The sequence below is a fragment of the Anabrus simplex genome, chromosome 2 (genome assembly GCF_040414725.1).
Source record: "Anabrus simplex isolate iqAnaSimp1 chromosome 2, ASM4041472v1, whole genome shotgun sequence".
Lineage (NCBI taxonomy): Eukaryota > Metazoa > Arthropoda > Insecta > Orthoptera > Tettigoniidae > Anabrus > Anabrus simplex.
The window spans coordinates 677,748,935-677,774,942 of NC_090266.1; the positions used below are offsets into that span (position 1 = coordinate 677,748,935).

The following is a 26,008-nucleotide window of genomic DNA, read 5'->3' on the forward strand; positions in this document are numbered from 1 at the left end:
AACCCTTACATTCATGCCGCTTACTGATGCAACGCTATTATGGGAGTACCTTCCGGCTAGCAAGGATGATGCCGAAACATGGCCTAAATAGTAGCTGCTAATATTTTCCACACACGTATCCACTACTTCAAATACTAAGATCGTTCAAGTCGATTTGCAAAAATGCCTAACCTATGATTTGGCTATGTACAGATAGCGTCCTAATCCAGTCGTTGAGTCAACGTTACAGTGTCTACTCACCCTTAAGTTATATAGTACATGCGGCATCCTAAATCTATCGTTGAGCCAACGTTATGGTATCTACACATCATTCATACTGCCAGGCGAAATCGAAACTTTAACACCAAGTCCGGATATTTAAATCTGATCCTCGTTGAAACTCTAACATATGAACTGAAATTCGCTACAAAAATTAAACTCGAATCTGGAAATATTACTGTGTCTCTTTCCTGCGATAAAGTGTGAAATCGAAATTAAGCAACATGTTCGAATAGTTTAATCTATTCCTCATTACACTTTAAACACATGCGGTGAAGTTCGCTAAATAAAAATAAACTCAAATCTCGTTTGACACTACGTAATATCACTGAAAACAATAATCACTACCATCGCGAGATTCACGGCATAGCTCGAGTGTGAGGATCCAACTGACCTGCCATGTCAGCACTCCAAACATGAATCGTCGTGAACTGTCCAGTGAAGTGACTTCTCATCAAACTACGCAAGCTAAACTCTCATTCTAATAAAATTCATTTTCGCACTCGCAATGTTTCCAGTCAGCGAGGGTTTCGTCATGCAAAGATACAGAATAGAATTCCATTTTCAATAATTAAGTATTATCTTGACCGTGTGTCAGAATGTATTTTGTTCATGAGGTCGGCTATCACAAAATGCACTTCGCTGGTATCAAATAGAAGCGTCACCTAGACTTAACTGCCGTTACCTATGGTCTTGCATAAATTAGTGATCATGGGAGAACATCCACTTGTATTTAAAATAGACGTTACGACGCACTCACTTCGATTTGACAACCCTTACATTCTTCAATCTTTCTGGATTGCTACAGGATATCGCTCGTCTTATACAACCTGCCTCTTATTCTCGGCGTCCTGCTTATTCTACATCACTCATAAAATACAGGCTCACTCTGCCTTAAACTTCTTCCTAATTATTCTCATAATATTCCATTTCCATTACGATCCATTTTCCTCTTATCTGAAACTTTTAGATACAAGTGATCCCATGAACAAACAACTTTATAATGATCTGTAAATTAACTTCTCGACATTTTTCCGGACGTCAAGAGCAAAATAACATGACGTGATTTTCTATATCACAAATAAACGGTGTCACAAAATTTAAATTTGCCAAAAAGCGCCAAACATTATCATACTTCACTGGATTTCGATATAAACTGCAAATATTGCTTACCTAACTGCTGAACGCATTATTTTTATAATCTCAATTTTATCCTGACATTATTATTATTATTATTATTATTACTGGTTACGTCGTGTTTGACTTTATCACACTCATGACGGTTATTTTATCGTTATCATTATATTAATTTTTACGGGCCCGAACATTATTTCTTTGATTTTCATTGCAACATTTAACTTCACTTTATTTTAAAAGAAATTTAAACACAGTTTAACGTCTCGCGCGCTGACATAAATAACAGACAATTTGCCTCCACAATGGGATAAGGACAAGATACTTCATCGTCATCGCAACACACTTACTTACACACGCCACATATATAACGCGATGTTATGATTTATGTATTAATTCATTTAAAAGGACAAGCATTTACATCTATAACTACAAATTCATAATAATTGAATTAGACCGACCTGTAATCGTGCCGCCTGGCGTGGCATTATCTCTGCTTCATCTTACGCCAGCCATCTCTGGACTTTGCCCCTCATAATTGCATAACACATTCTTCGCTTAAATACTACCTTACAAATACAATGATTGTGCACTCATCTTGAAACAACACACATTTATTTCCTTCATGAAACTTAGTACTAAATTTTATTATGGACACACATACAACAACTAAACTGCCCAGCCTCGTATCGAGAATTCAACTGATGCAGTTTGAGACACGTTTCCGCCCCTTTCCTTCCAGGTGCCCCGCATACGTGAATGACCGTGGGACCAAAGCTTATATCTGCCAGACTACAACCATCCTCCCTTACCGATTACTACAATAACCTTGTCTGCAATAATTCACAAGAGCTATCTATGAATCTGTTGTCTCCCTACGCAGAAGTTCAGGAATCCTACAATTATTTAACTTATGATTTTCCCCCGATCGTGATGGATTGTCGTAAATACAATGTTTCAATATATAAGTTGTCTTCGCTCGCCATTTCCACTAGGTAAAATTTCATCCCTCAAGCCAACTGGCTTTGGAGATTCTTCAAGTCTATTTCGCACACTTTAAATACTCTTCTTAATGTCACGCGACGTAGGTTCACCCTCTCGGACAATTGAATGCTGACTGACAGTCTTGCTTGAGGAGGGGTATTTATGCATTCTCTAGGGACGCTTTGCGTGGCGTAATCTACTGTTGTGCAATCATTCCATTTGATGGCCACTGGACCGATTTATTTAAGACTAACCCTCAGAGATTCCACCCACTTTTCCAGTCAAGATGGTGTTGTTCGCTGATTTTTCCTGGTCCTTTAACATGCGTAATTAATTAATTAATTTAGTGCACGATAGTTCCCGCACATTTTGACCGTACGTCCTTGACACGTGTTTTCCACTCGGCTGGGATGGATGCTACCTTCTCTACGAGCCTAATTAAATACATTTCCACCCTGTGTAATTTAGCTTCATCTAATATTTCCCAAATTCTTAATTACATATTTCTTTGTTAATGACAGTGCAGAAATCTCTCACAATCAGGGTTAATATCCAGAATTTTATTATTGATTACCCGAGGTCTTCCGAAATGTTCCGATCTCGTTCAACGTCTTGGTGGGCAGCCTTGCAATAAAAATATGGATGCACTCCATCTTGGACTTGACATTTCAGCAAGGAAGAATTATGGTCTCAATACAATACCTTTTCCTCCTTTGAGTGTGCACCTCTTGTTGTAACGTACGTGTTCTTCGTATCTGTGCTCGTTTTACGGGTTCATTCGGGGTATCCATAATGAATTAATGGTGACGCTCACGATCCCTGCAGTCTTCTAGCCCAAAACCACACATCTCGTTAAAATGTTGAGGGTAGGTAAGCAGGGCCAATGTTTTTCATAATTGTAATAAACGCGGCGGATTGCATGAAACTAGATCGCAAATGGGCACCTGATATACTTTCTTACTTACTTACTTACTTACTTACTTACTTACTTACTTACTTACTTACTTACTTACTTTATCAGGTTACAGGGGTCGGCGGGGAGAGAATGTGGAGGGAAAATGAATTATTGTTAATGATGTAGATTACAGTGTTATAAACCAGGATACAGACTTGCGTTAGACTTGTTATTCACAGGATGCATAGAATTATTAAATTTGGTTTCAGAAAAGGTATCCGCTCGTAAAACTGGACTGATTCCAAGCAACCAAGTAACTGGGAAAAAGCCAGGAAGAAGCATAGATGTGGGAAACTGGGAGACGGAACATACGGTCGGGATATTGGAAAGCAATTATTTCTCCTGGTCTATTTCCAAATATTCTTGGGGAAGGAACTTCGTGTGGATTTGTCCCAGTAGCAAGTTCGGGTGCCCTTCTTGACGCCAACCCCTTGCAATCAATCAATCAATCAATCAATCAATCAATCAATCAATCAATCAATCAATCAATCAATCAATCAATCAATCAATCAATCAATCAATCAATCAATCAATCAATCAATCACTACTGATCTGCATTTAGGGCAGTCGCATAGGTGGCAGATTCCCTACCTGTTGTTTTCCCAGCCTTTTCTTAAATGATTGCAAAGAAATTGGAAATTTATTGAACATCTCCATTGGTAAGTTATTCCAATCCCTAACTCCCCTTTCTATAAACGAATATTTGCCCCAATTTGTCCTCTTGAATTCCAACTTTATCTTCATATTGTGATCTTTCCTACTCTTAAAGACACCATCCAAACTTATTCGTCTACTGATGTCCTCCTACGCCATCTCTCCACTGACAGCTCGGAACATACCCCTTAGTCGAGCAGCTCGTCTCCTTTCTCCCAAGTCTTCCAAGCCTAAACTTTGCAACATTTTTGTAACGCTACTCTTTTGTCGGAAATCGCCCAGAACAAATCGAGCTGCTTTTCTTTGGATTTTTTCCAGTTCCTGAATCAAGTAATCCTGGTAAGGGTCCCACACACTGGAACCATACTCTATCTGGGGTCTCACCAGAGAAAAATATGCTCTCTCCTTTACATCCTTACTACAACCCCTAAATACTCTCATAACTATGTGCAGAGATCTGTACCCTTTATTTACAATCTCATTTATGTGATTACCCCAATGAAGATCTTTCCTTATATCAATACCTAGTTATTTACAATGATCCCCAAAGGAAACTTTCACCCCATCAACGCAGTAATTAAAACTGAGAGGATTTTTCCTATTTGTGAAACTCACAACCTGGCTTTTATCCCCGTTTATTATCATACCATTGCCTACTGTCCATCTCACAACATTATCGAGGTCATTTTGCAGTTGCTCACAATCTTGTAACTTATTTATTACTCTGTACAGAATAATATTATCTGCAAAAAGGCTTATTTCTGATTCCACTTCTTTACACATATCATTGATATATATAAGAAAACATAAAAGTCCAATTATACTGCCTTGAGGAATTCCCCTCTTAATTTTTACAGGGACAGATAAAGCTTCGCCTATTCTAATTCACTGAGTTCTATTTTCTAGAAACAGAGCCACCCATTCAGTCACTCTTTTTTCTAGTCCAATTGCACTCATTTTTGCCAGTAGTCTCCCATGATCTACTCTATCAAATGCCTTAGATAAGTCAATCGCAATACAGTCCAATTGACCACCTGAATCCAGGATATCTGCTATATCTTGCTGGAATCCCACAAGTTGAGCTTCAGTAGAATAACCTTTCCTAAACCCAAACTGCCTTCTATCAAACCAGTTATTAATTTTGCAAACATGTCTAATATAATCAGAAATAATGCTTTCCCAAAGCTTGCATACAATGCATGTCAAACTGACTAGCCTGTAATTTTCAGCTTTATGTTTATCACCTTTTCCTTTGTATACAGGGGCTACTATAGCAACTCTCCATTCATTTGGCAAAGTTCCTTCATGCAAACAATAATCAAACAAGTACTTCAGATATAGTACTATATCCCAACCCATTGTTTTTAGTATATCCCCCGAAACCTTATCAATTCCAGCTGCTTTTCGAGTTTTCAACTTTTGTATCTTACTGTAAATGTCATTGCTATCATAGGTAAATTTTAATACTTCTTTAGTATTATTCACCTCCTCTATCTGGGCATTATCCTTGTAACCAACAATCTTTACATACTGCTGACTGAATACTTCTGCCTTTTGAAGATCCTCGCATACACACTCCCCTTGTTCATTAATTATTCCTGGAATGTCCTTCTTGGAATCTGTTTCTGCCTTAAAATACCTATACATACTCTTCCATTTTTCACTAAAATTAGTGTGGCCACCAATTATGCTTGCCATCATGTTATCCTTAGCTGACTTCTTTGCTAGATTCAATTTCCTAGTAAGTTCCTTCAATTTCTCCTTACTTCCACAGCCATTTCTAACTCTATTTCTTTCCAACCTGCGCCTCCTTGTTAGTCTCTTTAATTCCCTGTTATAATATAGTGGATCTTTACCATTCCTTACCACCTTTAAAGGTACAAACGTATTTTCACATTCCTCAACAATTGCTTTAAACTCATCCCAGAGGGATGTATTCATTATCTTGCGTTTCTTTGGTTATTGGTAGAGTAGTATGTTGTGTATATTTGATTTAAGACGAACACAAACATGCAGTCCTCGAGAAAGAGAAATGCAGTTAAAATCCTTCACCTTACCGGGAATTGAACCCGGGGCACTCTGAACTTGAGGCTACTACGTTGGTCATTGATCCAAAGAGCCAGACGGTTAGCGGAAGACACTGATAGTAAGACCTTACAAGGAAGTATAATTATTACATAATGAGTTTGGATAAAGTCCGGTCTGGCTAAAGGCCATAAATGGGCTGTCTAAGGCAGATTCTTAGCACAAGGAAGGTAATTGCGAAATTGCGTGAGGAGAGGATCGAGAGAAACAATTTGATCGCGTGCCAGAGACTGCTGTGATAAAGAATGATGTCAATGAAAGCATAGTTTAGAGACTGACAAAAAATTATCTTGAAATTGCAGTCTTTTACCACTATTCACTTTGGCCTCGTGGATCACCAAATGAGTGTGATCAGCTGTGTAGAATAGATTTCTTTCAACTGGCATGATTAAGGCCATTAGGCCTCTCTCTTCCATCTAAGCAAGAAATACAAGATTTGCACTGCAGAATCCAAAGAAACAGCTACAAATGAGACCTTACAGCTACTAAACAATACATTATTTTCATATGAAAATGAGAACTACAAATATGAAATAAATGATGATGATCGTGTACACAATTATTACATGACTATAGTATTCAAAAATGTTAATTTATCTCATTTCTATCTAAAGAAATCCTTAATAAGCATAGTTTGTTTATATACAGTTTACATATATATTTATAAAATAACATGTCCTGACTGACTGACTGACTGACTGACTCGTCATCTCCGAGCCAAAACTACTGGACATAAAGAAATGAAATTTTGGTGATAAATCTATAATACAGTGTAAGTGCTCACTACGGAAGGATTTGTGGATATTCTGGCACTAAAGGGCTAAAAAGGGGGGATACATTTTTAAATTAGTATATCTGTATTTCAAAAACTAAACAGTTTAAAAGCGTGAACATTGGTATTTGGAATCCCCTTTAAAAATAAAGAAACATATATTTGTATTTTTTGGAAATTTCACTTAAGGGGTTAAAAGTAATTGAAAAGAGCGTTAAATCCTTTTTATGACGGTGCTTCTATCTGAAAAATTAAATATGTTAAGGACGTGAAAATTGGAACAGAAATCTCCTTTAAAAAGAAAAAAAGAAAATCCACTTAAGGGAGTGAAAAGAAGTGAAAACGGGGGAGAATTTTTAAAACGAGTATATCTCAAACATACCATGTTACCAGACGTAAAAATTGGTGTTTGGAATATCCTTCAAAAGTAAAGAAATAAACTTTTTGTTTTCGGAAAATCCACTTAAGTGTGTTATAAGAAGTGAAAATGGGTTGAATACTTTAATTGGGATATATCTCAAAAACTGAATATGCTACGGACGTGAGTATTTGTATCTGGAATCTCCTTTAAAAATAAAGAAACACATATTTTTTGTTTCCGAAAAATCCATTTAAAGGGGATGAAAGGACAGAAAGGGTTGAATTTTTTATGACGATACATATATCTCAAAACCTGAAGATGATACAAACGTGAAAATTGGTATTTCGAATCTCCTTTAAAAGTAAAGAAACACGTATTTTTTCGGAAAGTCCAATTAAGCGGTGGAGGGGGGAGGGAACGGAAGCGAGGAAGGAGTTGAATTCTTTTTATATGGGTACTTATATCTCTAAAACTGGCGATGCCACAGACATGGAAATTGGTACTTGAAATCTTCTTTCAATATAAAGAAACACGTATTTTTTGTTTTCGAAAAATCCACTTAAGCGTTTGAAAAGAATTGAAAAAGAGGTGAATTTTTAAATGAGTATTTCTACAATATATGTCAAAAACTTTTCATATTACAAACGTGAAAACTGGTGTTTGGAAAGTCCTTTAAAATACAGGAATATGTATTTTTTGTTTTCAGTCGATTGGAGCCCTGCAAACGGAGCAGACGTGTGTGCGGAGTGCTGAGTGTTGTGGCGTAAGCGAGCGGTCATCGGCCGATGGAACAATTGCATAAAATATCAGGTATGTGGTTTAAAATGTGATATAAAATACTCTAAAATCATGCTGGCAGCGTTAGTGATTGTCACTGAATTGGGAAGATATTGCAAAAATTAAAGAGGTGATAAAAGAGGTCAGCCAAACAGACGCAACGAGGGAGCTCATTATGGCACAGAATAAAGATATTCAGGATATGAAAGATAGTCTACGGGCTGATATGGCAGGTATAAAAGAATCTCTGGATAAATACCAAGAGGAAATGGAAATTGCAAAGGAATATCGATTGGTGTTGAAGCAGCGCACACGGGAGCTAGAGATGCAGGTCCGGAGATCAGTGTTTGCCCAACATAGCGGATGCCTGGTCATACATGGGATTAAGGAGAATAGAAGCGAGGACAAACTGGCATTACTAGATGCTGTGTTGGAAGTGTTCACGCTAGGAGTGAAAGTAAATTGCATGGAATCCGATGTGGACGACGTGCAGAGAATAGGAAGGACCCAAGGGAACAGGCCGATTGAAGTACAATTGGTATCTGGAATGAAAACCTGCCAAATTCTTCGGAATGACAGGAATTTAAAAGGGACGGAAGTTTGGATCCAGAGAGACCTGGGAATTGAAGAAAGGAAGGAGATAAGCACCCTACGATTTCACGTGGGGAGAGCAAGAAGAGAGGGCCTTACAGTGTTTATTAGAGGCAAGAGACTATTCATCACAGGCGATGGTTGGAGAAAGAACTACACGCCATCCCAGTTGGAAGCCTTGACGCGAGAAGGAAGTGCGGTTCCAGCACAACACGGAAGAAGAAATGATGACGAGCAGGAAACAGGAGCGGAGCTCGTGTCAACAAGGCTGCTGACACCTACTGAGAGTGAGGGCGTTTCCACTAGTACGGAGGGACGACTCGTAAGTAAATACTTAACACCTGATGATGAATCGGGAAATAGCTCGTGCACTACACCGGTAGCTGAAGAAAGCAGCAGCAAGATAGAGGAGTATAAGAAAAGGAAGCATGGACAGAGTTTGAAAGACTTATGGGCTAAGAAGGGGGTGCTTACAGATGGAAAAGGTAATAAACGGGAAGGAAAGAAGCTAGGTAAAATTTATAGTTCTCCTCATGGAAGTATAGTACAAATTGATAAAACAATAAACACACGTGGCAAAACAGGAAGTGTCTCTGATAACAGGAAAGCGAAATAACTAGCGTTGAGAACTGTTTTTGTTAATATAGAAGGCTTATTAAGTAAACTGGGGAATGATGGAGTGTTTGAGCTTGTGGAAAATTTTGAGATATTTGCTTTTTTAGAAACATGGATGCCCGAAGGGAAGATTTTAACATGGTAGGGGTATGTTACGAGAAGTGTAATAAAAAGGAAACAAGGGACTCGAGGGAGAATTCCTGGAGTAATATCACTTCTGATAAAGGAAGAGTTTAGTAGTCAGATAGAAGAATTGCCAAAGGATATGGAAGATGTAGTTTGGATCAAACTTAAACTGGAAGGGAGTAAACGGAGAGATATATGCATAGGCTTTATATACAACTATCCTATGGGTTCACCATATACCAATGTGAACTTTTTTGAGGATCTAATAGAGGAGATTAACTTAATGAGAGGTAACTATGAAGAAGCAGGAATCATTATGTTGGGAGATTGGAACGGACGAATTGGAGAGTCAATTCCAGCATATAGCAAAGAAGGAATAGAGCCAATAATAGGTAGCAGAAACAGTCGGGATAAAGAACGTAATGTATATGGGGATAAACTACTAGAACTATGTGCCGCAGATAATTTATATATTCTAAATGGATGGTGGCGGGGAGATGAAATGGGAAAGCTAACATATATCACAGCGCAGGGAGGTAGTGTAATTGATTTGTTTGTGTGTACGGGAGATATTTTCGAGATGGTAAAGGAAATAGAGATCTTATAATTGGCCGAAACACATCATTCCCCGGTATCTGTTACCCTAGAAGTGTATGGTAAAGAGCAGGAGGAACGTAACACTGTAAGAAAAAATAGAATAATAGGATAATTAATAAATATAAGTGGTGCGAGAATAGTCCCAAAAGATTAGAGTCATATTTAAGGGGAGAAGAATTCCAGATAATTAAGAGTGGAATAGAGGTAGCGTTATTGAGTAGTAATGTGGACCTAGTGGTAGAACTAGTAGAGAAACCCTTTATAACTTTAGCTCACGTGAAAAGAAAGCAGAATAATAATAAAGATATAGGGAAAGGATGGTATAATGATGTGTGTAAAACTTAGAAATTGGAGGTGATTAGAACCCTAAAGGCATACAGAAAAGAGGGGGAGCCTGAGGTTCGGGCACGCTATTGTAAACTAAGAAAGGAATATGAAGTGCTGTTAGTAGAGCAAAAGAGGACATGGCAACAGGAGGCAACATTAATAAACATAGACTGTAAGAATAACCAAAGTGATAATATATGGAATAGAATTAACAAAATCAGTAGAGGTGAGAGAGGTTATTCCAATGTTAAAATTGCTAATGGAGTCTGGATTGATTATTTTAACAAATTGCTAGGAGGGCAGGATACTTGGATAAATAATAGAACATGTATGGATATCTCGAGGGGTTTATAGATATGTATCCCCTGCTTAGATGAAGAAATATCGAATGTGAGGTTTTAGAAATGATCAGAAAAGCCAAATATAGGAAAGTGGGGGGCTTCAGTGGTATAACTAATGAATTTTGGAAAGAAGCAGTTAAAAGTCAACAAATGCTGGAAATAATAGTAAAATTGTTCAGTAAGATATTTGATTCTTTGGAGTTTCCTAAGGCATGGCAGACAGGTATAATATGTCCAATCTACAAGAAGCGTGGGGAGAGAAGTAATCCAAGTAACTATAGAGGTATAACACTATTGGACTTTCTAAGTAAATTATATACAGGCATTCTGGCAAATAGACTAATGAAATGGGCGGATGAATTCTCCATCCTCTCGAGATATCAAAGTGGTTTTAGGAAAAGCAGAAGAACAATAGATAACATCATGATTGTAAAAACAATAATAGATAAGTATATAAAAACGAAAGCAGGAAGACTATATATAACGGCTATAGATTTTGAAAAGGCCTTTGGCACAATCAGCAGGGGCGCATTGGTCGCGAAATTACGCCTATTATGGGTAACTAGTAAGATGGTACAAGCATTGGAGGCGGTGTATCGAAGGGTGCAATGCAGTATTAGGGTAGGTGATGGGGTAGCATGTGGTCAAATAGAATCTCTATTGGGTTTGAAACAAGGATGTAAGCTATCTTCTATTTTATTTTTGTTATTTATAAACGATATATTAAATGGACATGGAGGTGATAAGTGGATGAGTCCAGTTTTAGTAAATCAAGAAATACCAGGCCTAATTTTCGCGGACGATGTCCTGCTGATGACGTTAACGGCCGGAGGCATGCAAAAGAGCATGAATGCTGTGACAGAGTTTGCTAAAAAGTGGTCATTATAAATTAACATTTCCAAGACGAAAGTTCTGGTCTGTAAGAAAGGCTGTAAGAGAACGAGGAATGAACAATGGACGATAGATGGATGTCATGTGGAAGTCACAAATAGATTGGAGTACCTGGGAATATACCGTATATAGCAAATAACGGGAAGTGGGTCCAACAAATAAAACACGCTAAATGGAAGGGTCTTGCAGCATTATCAGTAATTAGAATTCTTGAAAATAAATTCTCAAATATAGATTACAAAATTCAGAGAAATGTTCTGCAAGCCGTAGTAACAAATTGAATGCTATATGGAGCTGAGCTATGGGGTGTAGAGAAAGAGTGTGAGATGCTGAACCAGGTTATAAGTAAGTTCTGTAAAATTGTAATGGGGTTACCAAATTGTACAGCAAATTGTGGAGTAAGATTAGTATGTGAAGAAAATATCCAAGCAGATATTCTCAAGATAATTTTGAAATATCTGTTGAGACTGAAAGGAAGAGAGGGTGGCGAGCTTCTGCAGATCGCATATCAACATCAGAGAGAAAATATCCAGGGAGAGTATAGGTTAACTAAAATTAAAAGTATATTAGACAGGTTGGGATACGGAAGTTATTGGGAGAGGTTGGAGAGATCGACGGATAAACTAATCATTAGACGACTCAGAGATATTCAAAGACAGTGGTTGGTATCCGAGTGTAGAAGCAAGGCGGCCCTCTCAGAGTTTAATAGGATAAAGAGGGATAAGAACATAAAAATTGTAAATGTAAATAGAAGAGAAATCAGGGGTTTGATATGGTGGATGATGGGAATTTATAAAAACAAGGGATGGATTAGGGGGAAGGATGCAACAAGGTGCCTTCTCTGTGGTGAAAACAGATAAGAATTTCATATGTTGAAATCATGTAAAGAAACCATAGCGGTGTGAAGGAAATTTTTGAATAGCATGGAACAATATATGATAAGTGAGGATGACAATGGCTATAGGATTATTAGGATGATAAGCAAAGAATGGTATAAGCCTGGTAATCTCAGTAAACTGTTAATTGTAATTAGAAATTCATGTAGAAGAGTGTTGAAAGAGCCTACAATGAGGGTAGAACAGATTACGGATGGATGATTGTGTTACGAACCAGTTAGTTAAGAATTTGCCAATAGCGGTATGTAGTATAAGGAATATTAGTATTAGTAGCACTGTAAAGTCGATATTTTAGTAAGCCATAACGTAATTAACTGTTAAATTGTTTGTAATGAGACAGGGCCCAATGAATAGAATGTTTCTTCCTCAGTTGCTGGCGATCCGTAGCTGTAGGTTGATAACATTCACTCATTCATTCACTACTCATTCCCCACATTTATTATTCATTCAATCATTTATTTAATTCAAAGTAAGGGCTCTCTCCCCAGTTACTGGTTATCCGTACTGGGAGTGATGAGTCTTCTCCTCTATCATGCATGCATTAATATTCATGTACCCATTCATAAATCCATCCATACATGTTTCCTCAATCAAGTTAGGGAATCATTAATTAATTAATTCATTCATTCATCCATTCATGTAGATAAAACCGTAGGCGTGGCCCTTGCATGTGGTATGGAGATCCTCCCGTGCAAAGAGGCACTAATTTAGGCAGGGAACCATAATTAATTAATTCATTCAATCATTAATTCATACACTCATGTAAGGATATAACCGAAGTAGGACGGGATAGGACGGGCCTATCCCAATCGAATGGGCAGAGTGACTACAAATGCAACAGAGAAAGAATAAAGGGAGGGGGTACATGGGGAGCGGGATTTCCGCTTACGTGTGCCTTGCAGAAATTAGGGAATGGTGAGAAATTAGTGTTTGACAGCCATTAGATCAGGTGGGGTCTTCCATTTGGGCCTCAAGAGAAAGGGCCGGGAGTGTTTTCCCTGGGAACGTGGCTACTTTTCTCACCAGGGGTGGATAACACGACCGGGCAGTAGTTATGCATAAACCCATTCATGCATTTATTCTGCAAATCGAATGCTCTCTCCTCAGTTGGTAGCTATCCGTGACTGGGAGAGAAGTGTTCATTCATTTATTCATGCATGCATGACAATTCAATTCAGTTATGGAATCATTCATTAAAAACTCATTCAGGCATTTATATACCCGTATGTATAGTGTCTGTGAATATGGAGGAGAACTCTGTACAGACATATGACAAATAAATAAAAAAAAAATTGTTTTCGGAAAAGTCACTTAACGGGAGTGAACATAAGTGAAAAAAAATTAATTCCTTTTATGAGGATACTTATATTTCAGAAACTGAAGATGTTACGGACGAGGAAATGTGTATTTGGAATCTTCTTTAAAAATAAAGGAACACATTTATGTTTGTTTTCGACTTCAGAGAGGACTGTTTCTCACGTGTAGTCCATGACACTGTTGCGAGGTAATAAAATAGTCAACGCCATCTTGAAAATAGTTCATTTGCGTTTGAGAATTGGAGGCAGCTCCACGCTTCTCTGTGGAGAATCACATTTCAGAGACCAAGTCCAAAAAACGGAACTTAGGTTTTTGGCCGAGTAAGCAGCCGGCGAACATAGTCTCCAACAAGCGTGGAGAACACTTAGAATATATTTCTGTGCCAGTAAAGTACGAGATTAGTTGTAATCTCAGATACAATTTTGGTAGTAGCCAAAGACTTCGCCTATAACGTATAAACTTATAAATCAGATTCTCTTATTCAAATAGTCATATCATCGACGGTATTCCTAATGGGAAATCCAGTTCCAATTCACGGACAGGAAATAGACGGTTGTATTCAACGCCGATATCTTACAAACAGTTGTGATATGAGGATACTTGTTTATATACGACTGACTGACTGACTGACTGACTCATCATCGCCGAGCCAAAACTACTGGACATAACGAAATGAAATTTTGGTGATAAATTTATATTACAGTGTAAGTGCTCACTACGGAAGGATTTGTGGATATTCTGGCACTAAAGGACTAAAAGGGGGGGGAATTTTTAAAATTAGTATATCTATATCTCAGAAAGTAAACAGTTTAAAGGCGTGAAAATTGGTAAAACGCGTGCAGGTTAAAAATGTACAAACGAGAGCGCCTTGTCACGAAGAAACTTGCGAGTGAAGGATTCTTTATTTTTTATGTCATTACTAGCAAGATACCCGTGCTTCGCTACGGTATTATACTGAAATTTATAATTGAATGCTTATTGTTTTAGATATATAATCCGCCGAAATTCACGATCTGACTCGTTTTCTGCGAGAATCCACCAAAATTCCCGATCTGACTGGTTTTCTATTATTTTACGGCACGTTTCCTCCCATTTTTAAATCTTCCTTTCCAGTAATCGATTTCGTACTTCCCGGGCTAGGCTCAGGTATTCCTCCTGGTCAGTTGGGCCCGTAAATCTTTGCCATCTTTCCCTATAAATATTTTTAATATGGATAAAATCCTTCAGGAGATCCGGCGTGCTGTCATATTGGGTGCCTTGGCGGCACTGAACCCGCGGCCGGACTGCATTCTTAGTCATTACCCGTCCAGGAGCCGTTTCCAGCGCGGTCCGCACATTTGACGACGGTCCAGAATATTATTATTATTATTATTATTATTATTATTATTATGTGTTGCTGGAATGTCTGATGACAGGGAAAACCGGAGTATCCGGAGAAAAACCTGTCCCGCATCCGTTTTGTCCAGCACGAATGCCACATGGAGTGACCGAGATTTGAACCACGGAACCCAGCTGTGAGAGGCCGGCGCGCTGCCGCCTGAGCAACGGAGGATCCTTATAAGTACATTAATAACAGTAAAATCAATTGGTCTCACCTCCTTCTACACCCCACCGCCGTTAAGTTTATTTACCGCCCCCCCCAAAAAAAAAAATTAAAAGAATGCTTGTTTCTTTATGTTTAAGGGAGATTCCAAACACCAATGTTCACGTCTATTACCTTCAGTATTGAGATATAAGTATCCCCATAAAAATAATTTCCTTTTTTTCACTTCATTTCACAGTAATTTCCCCCCCCCCCCCCCCCCAAGTGTATTTTCCCGCAAAAAAATACTTGTTTCTTTAATAGTAAAGGATCTTCTAAATACCAATTATCACGACTCTAACTTCTTCAGTTTTTGATTTATGTGTCCTCATGAAAGGAATTCAACTCCTTTACACTCCCGCCCTCCAAGATGGTTTCCCCACCAAAACGCGTTTTTCTTTGTTTTTAAAGGAGATCCAAATACGAATTTTCACGTCTGTAACAACTTTAGTTTTTATTGGATGTATGCATTCTCATACAATTAAGTCAATTAATTTTTCAATTCTTTCACCCCCCCCCCCCCCACACCTTCATTGGATTTTCCGAGAACACGTGTTTCTTTACTTTTAAAGTAGATTGCAAATATCAAATTTCACGTCTGCAACATCTTCATTTTTGAGATATCAGTAGCCTAATTAAAAGAATTCATCACCATTTTCAGTCACTCTTACCCCCCCTCCACCCAAGTGGTATTTCCGAAAACTAAAAACACACTTTTCTTTATGTTTAATAGAGATAAAAATACCATTTTTCACTTCTGTAACATGTCAAGTTTTTTTTAGATATACTGTAAAAATTCTCATTTTAAAATTTCACCTCTTTTGAGTTCCCCTTAAGCGGAGTTTCCAAAAACAAATCACCTATATTTCTTTCTATATTTCTTTACATTTACAGGAGATTTACACCCACTTTTTACGTCTGTAAAATTTTACGTTTCCAAGATATTCTGTAGATATTGTCTTTCAAAAAATTCACCCCAATTTGTCACTCCTGTTTAACCGCCATTAATTGGCTTTTCCAAAAACTAAAAAATACGTGTTCCTTTATTTTTAAAGGAGATCCCATATGCGAATTATCAGTTATGTATTATCTTTCGTTTATGAGATATGTGTAGCCTCAATTAAGGCATTCAACCCTTTTTTCACCCTTTTACACCCCTCCTATTAGGATTTACTGGAAACCAAAAAAATACGTGTTCCTTTATTTTTAGAGGAGATTCTAACTACCAATTTTTACATCTGTAAATTTTAAAGTTTTAAGATGTAGACACACTCATTTTAAGAAGTTCAGCCCCCTTTTCACCCCCCAATATTTGGATTTTCCAAATACGAAAAAATACGTGTTTCTTTACTTTTAAAGTAGACCCAAAATACCAATTTTCAGGTCTGTAATATCTTCAGGTTCTGAAATATAAGTAGCCTCATGAAAGGCATTCAACCCATTTTTCACCCCTTTTCACTCCTCCTATTGCGATTTTCCGAAAACAAAAAAATACGTGTTTCTTTATTTTTAATGAAGATTCTAAATACCAATTTTTACATTTGCAAACTTTAAAAGTTTGTAGATATAGATTCACTCATTTTAAAAATTCACCCCCTTTCCACCCTCCCATTAATTGGATTTTCCAAAAACAAAAAATACGTGTTTCTTTATTTTTAAAAGAGATCAAAAGTACCAATTTTCAGGTCTGTAATATCTTCAGTTTCTGAGGTATAAGTACCGGTATCCTGATTAAAGGCATTCAACCCATTTCCCCCATTTTTACCCTTTTTCATCCCTCCTATTGCGATTTTCTGAAAACAAAAAAATACGTGTTTCCTTATTTTTAAAGGAGATTCTAAATACCAATTTTTACATCTCTAAACTTTTAAAGTTTTGAGATATAGATACACTCATTTTAAAATTTCACTCCCCCTTTTCACCCCCTTAGCCACGGAATATCCAAAAATCCTCTCTTAGCGAGCACCTACATCTTAATATGAATATATCCCCAAAATTTCATTTCTTTCTGTCCAGTAGTTTTGGCTCGGCGATGATGAATCAGTCAGTCAGTCAGTCAGTCAGGACAAGTTATTTTATATATATAGATTTTCTGGTTGAAACATGTAAAACAAAAGTTGTATAAGAGAAAGGAAAATTCCTCTGAGGGAGAAAGTTGTCTCCATGTGCAATAACATTGTTATGATGTCCAGATAAAATAAGAGAGAACGCCAGCAATTCGCTGCAATGGAATCCGACGTGCATCAATAAGATATTGTGACTAGTGTTTATTTCATTATGCCATAGTTTATGTGGATTTTTGTGACATTTTGGTCACCATGTCCTTGTTGTTTATGTTATAACTAGGGCCCGGATTTAAAAAAACGCATATGTGCATATGCAAATGCATATTTTGAACGCTAGTGCATATACAGATATATTTTTCTCTTATGTGTGATAGATTATCTAATATTTCTGAACGACTTCTGTGGCCTGGTGAATCGGAGAGTGATTTTTACAAAGTGCACCTTTTAGTCACATATGCATTTTCGTTTATGTTGAAAGCTGGTCAGTCTCTTCGAGTATTGCATCGTATTGCATCTTTCCACCTGTCAGCAAAGTAATTTCAAGTGGAAAACAAGGTGTTCCTGGAAACACCAGTTTGTGTACAGTTGTACAAAACTCATCTGGCTCAGGTTTCTCTTCTGCCGGTACCTGTTCTCAAAAGACGGGGAACTTGGTTATTCGCAGTATTGTTCTACCAGGAGAACTTTAATCAAGTGAAAGATGTAGTTAAAAGTATTGATGATAGCCATACTGCATGTGTTCGTGAAGCAAAGTGCGCATTTGAATCTGAAACTATATATATCAGTTTCATCCATGTGCATTATTCGTCACTTTCGAAGACGATTAAGGGCCTAGGAACTCGCGGTACACCCGTGCATGAACCCCTTCAGTTAATTCAAAACACCATTAGCTCTTTAAATGGTGTTCCTGGTGAAAGTGAAGAAAAAGTTGAAAGGAAACTCAGTGCGGTGTTGGAGTCAAACCCAGGACTGAAAAGATTAAATCCATAAGCAACTACATAAGTGAAATCAGGCAGTAATTGCCAGAAGAATGCTCCGAGCAGTCAGTGCCAGTCTACAAGTATTGCCCAGTTACGCCCGTCGACGGGAATCAATTATTTTCAGCGTATAAATTAATTCTGTCCGACAACAGAAAGTCATTGACCCCTGAAAACATTGAAAGCTGTTGATAACCTACTGCCATGCATCATTTTGCAAGGAAAGAAACATGTTTATCAATTTAACACTGAGTTAAAATTAAATAATGCATTTGGTTTGAGTATTTATTTTTATTTTAGTGCATATTTTCAACATTTTTGTGCATATATGCATGCATATTTTTAGTTCTTAGTGTAAATGAATCCGGGCTCTAATTACAACGCCAGTGATATATGACAGAAGTTCATTAGTAATGGGTAATCATCGCGGTATGGCGTATATTTGCGTGTGTTTGGTAGTGGATTTTACGGTAGTAGAATGCTTGTGCTGTAGTAAGGGCTGAGTTATTTCCGTTGCGTTAAATTTTAACCACGTATTTCAGAAAAGTTAAAGTCATTTGTTTAAACTGGGGAACGATTATTTGTGCCCATTAAGGAACTTGACGTGTTTTGATATCCGTGTTGGTTATGTTCAGTTTAAAATTGCAATTTTTATTAATATTCCGCTGTTTTGTTGCTCAGAGTTAGGTATGGATGCCGCGCGCCGTATGTTTCAAGTGCGTGAATCGCTTACCTAGCGACGAGTCTCCTGTGTTGAAAGTCTAATGTTGTCTAGCATGTGATTTTGGAAGGGAAGTGTACTCCAAGTTTCAGTGAGATGATGTGTAAAATGTGGCATGTTTAATAGGAAATTCTTTGTAACGGAGTCCGTGCTCCAGCTTTCGATTCTTTAATGCATTTTGTTATCAAGGTAGGAGATGTGCGGGGAAGTAAGATTATGCCGTCAAGAGTGTGTTCTGTAATAGTGGAATGGAACGTGTAGGTTAGATATTCTATGCCATCGTCGTGTAGAGAGTTGTAGTTAAATCCTGCACTGGTCAAGAGGAAATATGCCAGGTGTATCCTGAAGTATTTGAGGTAATATTTAATGCCGGGATTCCGTGTCTGAGAACCCGAGGAATTATTTGATGTAGTAAAATGGTATGGGAATATGAGTCAGCTGGTGGGCATGGTTCAACGCATAGCCGTAGGTCCTATTGGTTAAAACTGGCAGAACACTTTCATGTGAGTTTTCGAATTAAATCCCTGTGCATGTGTCGACATTTTCTTTCACGCTAGTTGCAGTCGAGACAGGATTTCATTATGATATTTTAGTAGTTGTAAAAAGAGTTTGGTGTAGAGAAGAAGGAATATTTTCATGTTGGGAAGGTTCGGAGATAACGGGCATGGCTCAGGTAGCAAATGATCTATTGTGATAGATTGCATTTCAGTCCGGAGCGAGACGAGATAGAGAACTTTATGCTACATTTTGTTAACCAGGAAATACAATTCAGATATATTATTCAAAGTTGGTTATTGAGGAACATAATTTACTAATTGATCAAGGGATTTAACTTTAAATTAAGGGATTTTAGGTTCATTGCTCGAGGCAACGAGAATGACCCTACTTAGATAATTTGTTGTTTTTGGATTGTCCACGTCGAGGGATATCCGGTCAGGGACTATGTTAGTATTATCATGTGTTGTTGAAGGATGTACCAATATTTCTGAGGTGTCCATTGGAAGGATGTCCAATGAGGGACTACGATGGTGTTGTCATGTGTTGTCGATTATTTACTAGTTATATTGCGTTGGGTTTTCCAGTAAATAGATTTTTGTGAGGTGTTTTTAGGTGTTGTTGGATACTTTAGACAAGGTAGTTGGTTTGTCGTGGTAATAGGTCACATCTGTAGAGGGAATGGTGCAGTGAGTGCGTCCACCCTAGAGTTTTGGCGAGATGCAGACTCGACTCACATCAATGTGAAACCACAATGGATGCTCCATGTTGTTGTGTAGTCCAGGGGCTGTCGAAGATATACATTTTTATTGGGTTGTTGTACGCCTCCGTAGCGTAACGGTTAGTGTTATTAGCTGCCGTCCTCGGGGCCCGGGTTCGATTCCCGGTACTGCCAGAAATTTAAGAATGGCAGGAGGGCTGGCATGTGGTTGAAATGGTACATGTTGTTCACCGCCATTGGGTCTATGCCTGAAAAGGGCTGTACCACCTCGGGATGAGGACACGAGTTTAGTTCAGTTCATTGGGTTGTTTAATGTGCGTTTAAGGTAAGTTTGTTTACATGCGAGTGATATAATATGATGTTAGGTTAGGGATTACCCTATCTTGTCTTGTTCATGATTCATTGTTAATAACTTGCATTGATATCAGTAATTGGTGGCAAAATGAAATAAATACACGGAGTTATTTACAAAGATGTTTTCTTTCCACTGCAGGAAATGCAGAAGCAGAAATGTGATCAATAAAAAAAGTAAATAAGAAGTTCCTTGTTGATGATGTTTCTAAAGATGTAAATTAATTGAGAAGAAGTTTATGTTTGAGAAACCATTTCTTCGCGATCAGAGATTTGTTTGCTAATTGTAAGATGGTGAATTAACATAATTTAATTATTTTGTCAATTTAAATTAGGAGCCTCCGTGGCTCAGACGCAGTGCATCAGCCTCTCACCGCTGGGTTCCGTGGTTCAAATCACGGTCACTCCATGTGAGATTAGTGCTGGACAAGGCGGAGGCAGTACAGGTCTTTCTCCGGGTACTCCGATTTTCCCTGTCATCTTTCATTCCAGCAACACTCTCCACTATCATTTCAGTTCATCTGTCAGTCATTAATCACTGCCCCAGAGGAGTGCGTCAGGCTTCGGCAGCCGGCACAATTCCTATCCTCGTCCTGACCCGGTCACTGACTGGAAAACAGGTTGTAGGTTTTCTTCTCAATTTAAATAAAATCGTTTTGGAATCTGGATTAATATGAGAGTGATTTTCGAAGTCCTAGATTTTGCTTGTTTGGAAATTAATTTATTAACTTAACATTAAGGGGATCAGTTCAATTTTGAGGAACTTTGCTACTATATGAGATATTGGGCGTTTGTTGTTATTGTCGTTTAACTTTCTTTTGAATTTGTTGAGCGCAAGATGTGTTGGGGACTTAGTAAGTGGACACTTTGGAAACCACCACCTTCACTTAACTTTCTTTAGGCCATCAATCACAGTAACGTAGATTTAGTTTGGGGCCATCAGCCTCAGTGACTTCATATTAGGGCCATCAGCCACCGTACCTTGTTTTCCTTTAGCCAGCAGCCACACTGATCCACACTGACTTAAGTGATGTACCTTAAATAGCGATAGATATCGGTCCATGATATAGTTGCAGGTCACGCCGACTCAATTAAGGTTCCATGCCGTGCAATCACTGCGTAGCATGCATCGATTGGACGTCCCTAATTATATAAAGGGTCCCGAACTCATGTTACTAGAGCTGGACCATCACGAGTCATTCTCGTGTCTAAAACGGTCTCACATGGAACCTGGCCTTAGAGACTTCCAGATTTTTCTTTTGCTACCATCATAAATTGTAAGAGTAGTTTCTAGTAAAGCTGCCCTTCAGACAAGATATAGTTATTTTCATTTCCGTGCAGGCCATGAAGGCCCTTGGAGGGGTGGAACGTAAAGGCTTCCACTATCCGTAACCTCGGCACTTGGTGGGGTAGAACAGTTAGTTCTACGCCCGGCCGCCTTTGCTCCAGGAACTAACCTGGTACTCATTTTTGGTGTAGGCTGAGTGAACCTCAGGACCATGTGCACCTCCGGAAGTAGAAATCTCGCTTCATAAATGTTACGACTTCCTGACGGGGACTCGAACCCACGTCCTTCCGGGCGAAACGAGCACGCCTTTATCGCCTCGACCAGGCAGGTCTTTCAGGCAAGTGCGTAGAGAATTCCTGAACCAGGCAGCGTCTTTTTATTTCAATGTTTCTTTTAGGTGTTACGGCTATTAAACATTTCATAAAACCTTTTATGTTTTCTTTCACTGTAAAGAAACAGACATCTATACCAGATCATCTCGGAATTCATTTCTTGATAAAAAGATTAGGCTATTAAATACTGAAACCATTTGAAATACCTCAGCAAGTGATGAAAAACCCTTAAGCCACCCTGAACAAGAGATCTCGTGCAAATGCTGAGAGGTAAGACAGGTAATGTATTTTTCGAGAGCATCAAAGGGTTCAGTACGTAGGTGGAAATGTCGCAGTAATGTTATTCTATAGGCACGAATGCAACAACAGATAAACGACTTTAATATCATAGTTATAATGACAAAAGACAGCTATTCCTTTCAAGACTTGGAATATGAACACACCTATTTGAAGTGATTATAATTTGCATGCATAAAATCTGCTTTCTTTGACAAATGCACAGTAATAATTTAATTTTTGATATTTATAAAAAGCCGAGCGAATTGGCCGTGCGGTTAGGGTCGCGCAGCTGTGAGCTTGCATTCGGGAGATACGACTGCTTGCTTCCAACTCCTAGCCTTTTCCTATATCATCGTTACCACAAGACCTATCTGTGCCGGTGTGACGTTAAACAAATTGTAAAAAAGGATAATTTAACGAAATAATTTGAAAATAAAAATAGGCGTCCGCCTCTGTGGTGTAGTGGTTAGTGTGATTAGCTTCCACCCCGGAGGCCCGGGTTCGATTCCCGGCTCTGCCACAAAATTTGAAAAGTGGTACGAGGGCTGGAACGGGATCCACTCAGCCTCGGGAGGTCAACTGAGTAGAGCGGAGTTCGATTCCCTCCTCAGCCATCCTGGAAGTGGTTTTCCGTGGTTTCCCACTTCTCCTCCGGGCAAATGCCGGGATGGTACCTCACTTAAGGCCACGGCGGTTTCCTTCCCTCTTCATTGTCTATCCCTTCCATACTTCCCATCCCCCTACGAGGCCCCTGTTCAGCATAGCAGGTAAGGCCGCCTGGGCGAAGTGCTGGTCATCCTCCCCAGTTGTATCCCCCGACCCAGAGTCTGAAGCTCCAGGACACTGCTCTTGAGGCGGTAGAGGTGGGATCCCTCGCTGAGTCCGAGGGAAAAACCAACCCTGGAGGGTAAACAGATTAAGAAGAAGAAAAATAGGCTTTAATTCTAGTTAACATATTTTTCTCCACTGAGATCTCACCTGCATGTTAGTGTTATAGATAATCTATGTCCATGATGAAGGGTGATAGTGTACTTGTTCTGAAATACACGAAAATATTTCCTTACGGAGCTTTGGACAAGGTGGTCACAGCCCACTGCACTTGGAGTTTGTGATGTAATAATGGTATCTAGGCTCCAGCGAAGAGGGTTGTAAGAACAATTGTGCAAACTTAATGGTGGGCGAAATGACTTTGAGAATCAGGACAGTTCGTGAAAGGAATTAGCGAGCCTTAAGTCGAGGATCACTCACCTGAAATACGTCTCGTTGCTGTAGTTCCCAATGTAGTCTTTTGGGAAATAAAAAGACGCGGGCGAAGACATTTTGCTGAAGGTCTGAGAACCGTGGTAACTGATCTCGCTGCAGGCTGGCAGACATTTGCAATTTGGTCTCGGATTGTCGGCCAGGAAGGAGGCGGTGTTGTCTCCATCTTCAATGAGGCTCAGTTCCATGGCCCCTAGTGACAGTTCGGCCATGTTTTATACAGGAAACAATTACAAAAAATAATTATAAAGCCACGGTAGGGATTCACAAGAGGTTTCACAAATATCATCCATGTGGAAGATGGGTACAGCAGGTGCGGTAAGAGAATGTTCCGACTGTCTTCTACAAGAAGATTTATGACAAAATATGTCATATTAGTAGCGCCGTTTAAGACCTATATGTTTCTCAGTTTGGCTGAAAATACCGAGATGGGAAAGACTATAGTCAATGGAGGACAAGAACATTGTGTTCGGGACCCTTTCAATTAAGGTGGTGGTAAGGAGAAAGCAATTTGGTTACCTCTCAGTTTCGACCACTTGGTTGGCTAATCACGAATGTTGTACAAATGCTGCTGTTTTACAAGGGAGAACTACTGTAGGTCTGCATTTTACTCTTCTGAAAAACTGAGAAGAGAGGGGGCAGAAACCATCCTCCCGGAGCTCTCCAAAAATCCACAGCCTGTTTCCAGTCATTCGACCGGGTCAGGGATGGAATGAATGAAGCCCCAATCCAGCGGCGAGGATAGGAATTGTGCCGGCTGCCGAAGCCTGTCGCACCCCTCTTGGGCAATGATTAATGAATGACATATGAAATTAAATGATACTGGAGAGTGTTGGTGGAATGAAATATGACAGGGAAAACCGGAGTACCCGAAGGAAATTCTGTCCCGCCTCCGCTTTGTCCAGCACAATTCTAACATAAAGTGACCGGGATTTGAACCACGGAACCCAGCGGTGAAAGGCCGGCGCGCTGCCGCCTGAGACACAGAAGCTAGTCCCGGAGCTCTCCAAACGAGTGATAAAACCGCGAGAGACAGCAGATGAGTTTCTGATTGGTGCAGCTAGAATCTCTGAGTCAGCAAAGATGATACGCTTGCATATTTCCGAAGTTAATGATGTTCAAGTAAGGGAAGATAAATTGTTTCCAAGGAGTCGCTCGCCTGTCAAATGAAAGTGGGACTCCGTTACTCCCATAGCTCAGGGGATTATTTAAAACGTTCTGAGCGTGCCAGGTAAAAATTTTGCAAAGCAAGATGCTACCCTACTTACACGCAGTCCCCGTGAGTATCTCTCCACTAACGAGTTAGGGAACCGCGGTTGGTCGTATAGTCTTAGCCACTTGAGCACAAGGAGGGCCATGACTCAGAATATGGCCGAGATTGCCGCTCCTATTCCATAGCAACCTGTATCCCGACTCTCAGGACCACTTACTAGGCCACTAAAGCGTCGCCTAATGTTCTCGAACTAGGACGCAAATACAGTACCTCGGCCATAAACCATATTCTAAACACACTTAATTAAAAATAATTACAATTTGTATCTGCCCCCGTCGTAATGTTTGCTTGTAAGTTGTTGCACCTTGATTGTGGTGATCTCGGCAACACTCTCTGCGGGTAAGCAGGAGCATCAGGCGAACATACGTAGTTGCGCGAAAATAACTTATTTTCACACCCAGTAACAACACGTGGAAGTTGTTACATTTCATGATGAGGGTGTTCAAGTGCAGCAGTTCTCAGGCGAAGGAGCTGGACTGTTTACCGCTCGTGAAGTCAATCATGTAATATGGAGCAGCCGTATGGGACCCGCCCCAGCCAGGGCTCTTCAGTGAACCAGAGATGGCGCAGGGAAGGGATGCAAGGTTCGTGATTTTAATTTTTTCAGTCCTAGAAATTGTGCGACACGAATGACAGAACTATTTGGGTGGGAGACACTGGAGGCTAGAAGGAAAGGAGCAGGATTGTCATGTAAAAGTAAACTCGTGTCCTCATCCCCAGGTGGTGCAGCTCTTTACAGGCACACCCCCATTGGAGGTGAGCTGCCTGTACCATTTCAACCACATACCAGCCCTCCTGCCATCCTTAAATTTCTGGCAATACCGGGAATCGAACCCAGGACGGCAGCTGATAACACTATCCGTTACGCTACGGAGGCGGACTTAAGTGTCCTGTGCAATGTATATACGAATAAGCCAGCTTGGCGGAGTTGAACAGTCAAATAGAGAAGCCCCGTTATATAATCAGAACCGATTATTCACGC

At 39.3% G+C, this 26,008-nt stretch overlaps 1 protein-coding gene across 1 annotated transcript in view; it reads right to left on the reverse strand.

The window, feature by feature from the left end:
- The window catches only part of LOC136863638 (pickpocket protein 28-like), a 211,105-nt gene that overhangs the window by 23,333 nt on the left and 161,764 nt on the right, over positions 1-26,008 (reverse strand). Inside the window, exon 9 of the mRNA XM_067140003.2 lies at positions 23,742-23,946. Coding sequence (XP_066996104.2) covers positions 23,742-23,946 — 205 coding nt within the window. The remainder of the gene's footprint in view (positions 1-23,741; positions 23,947-26,008) is intronic.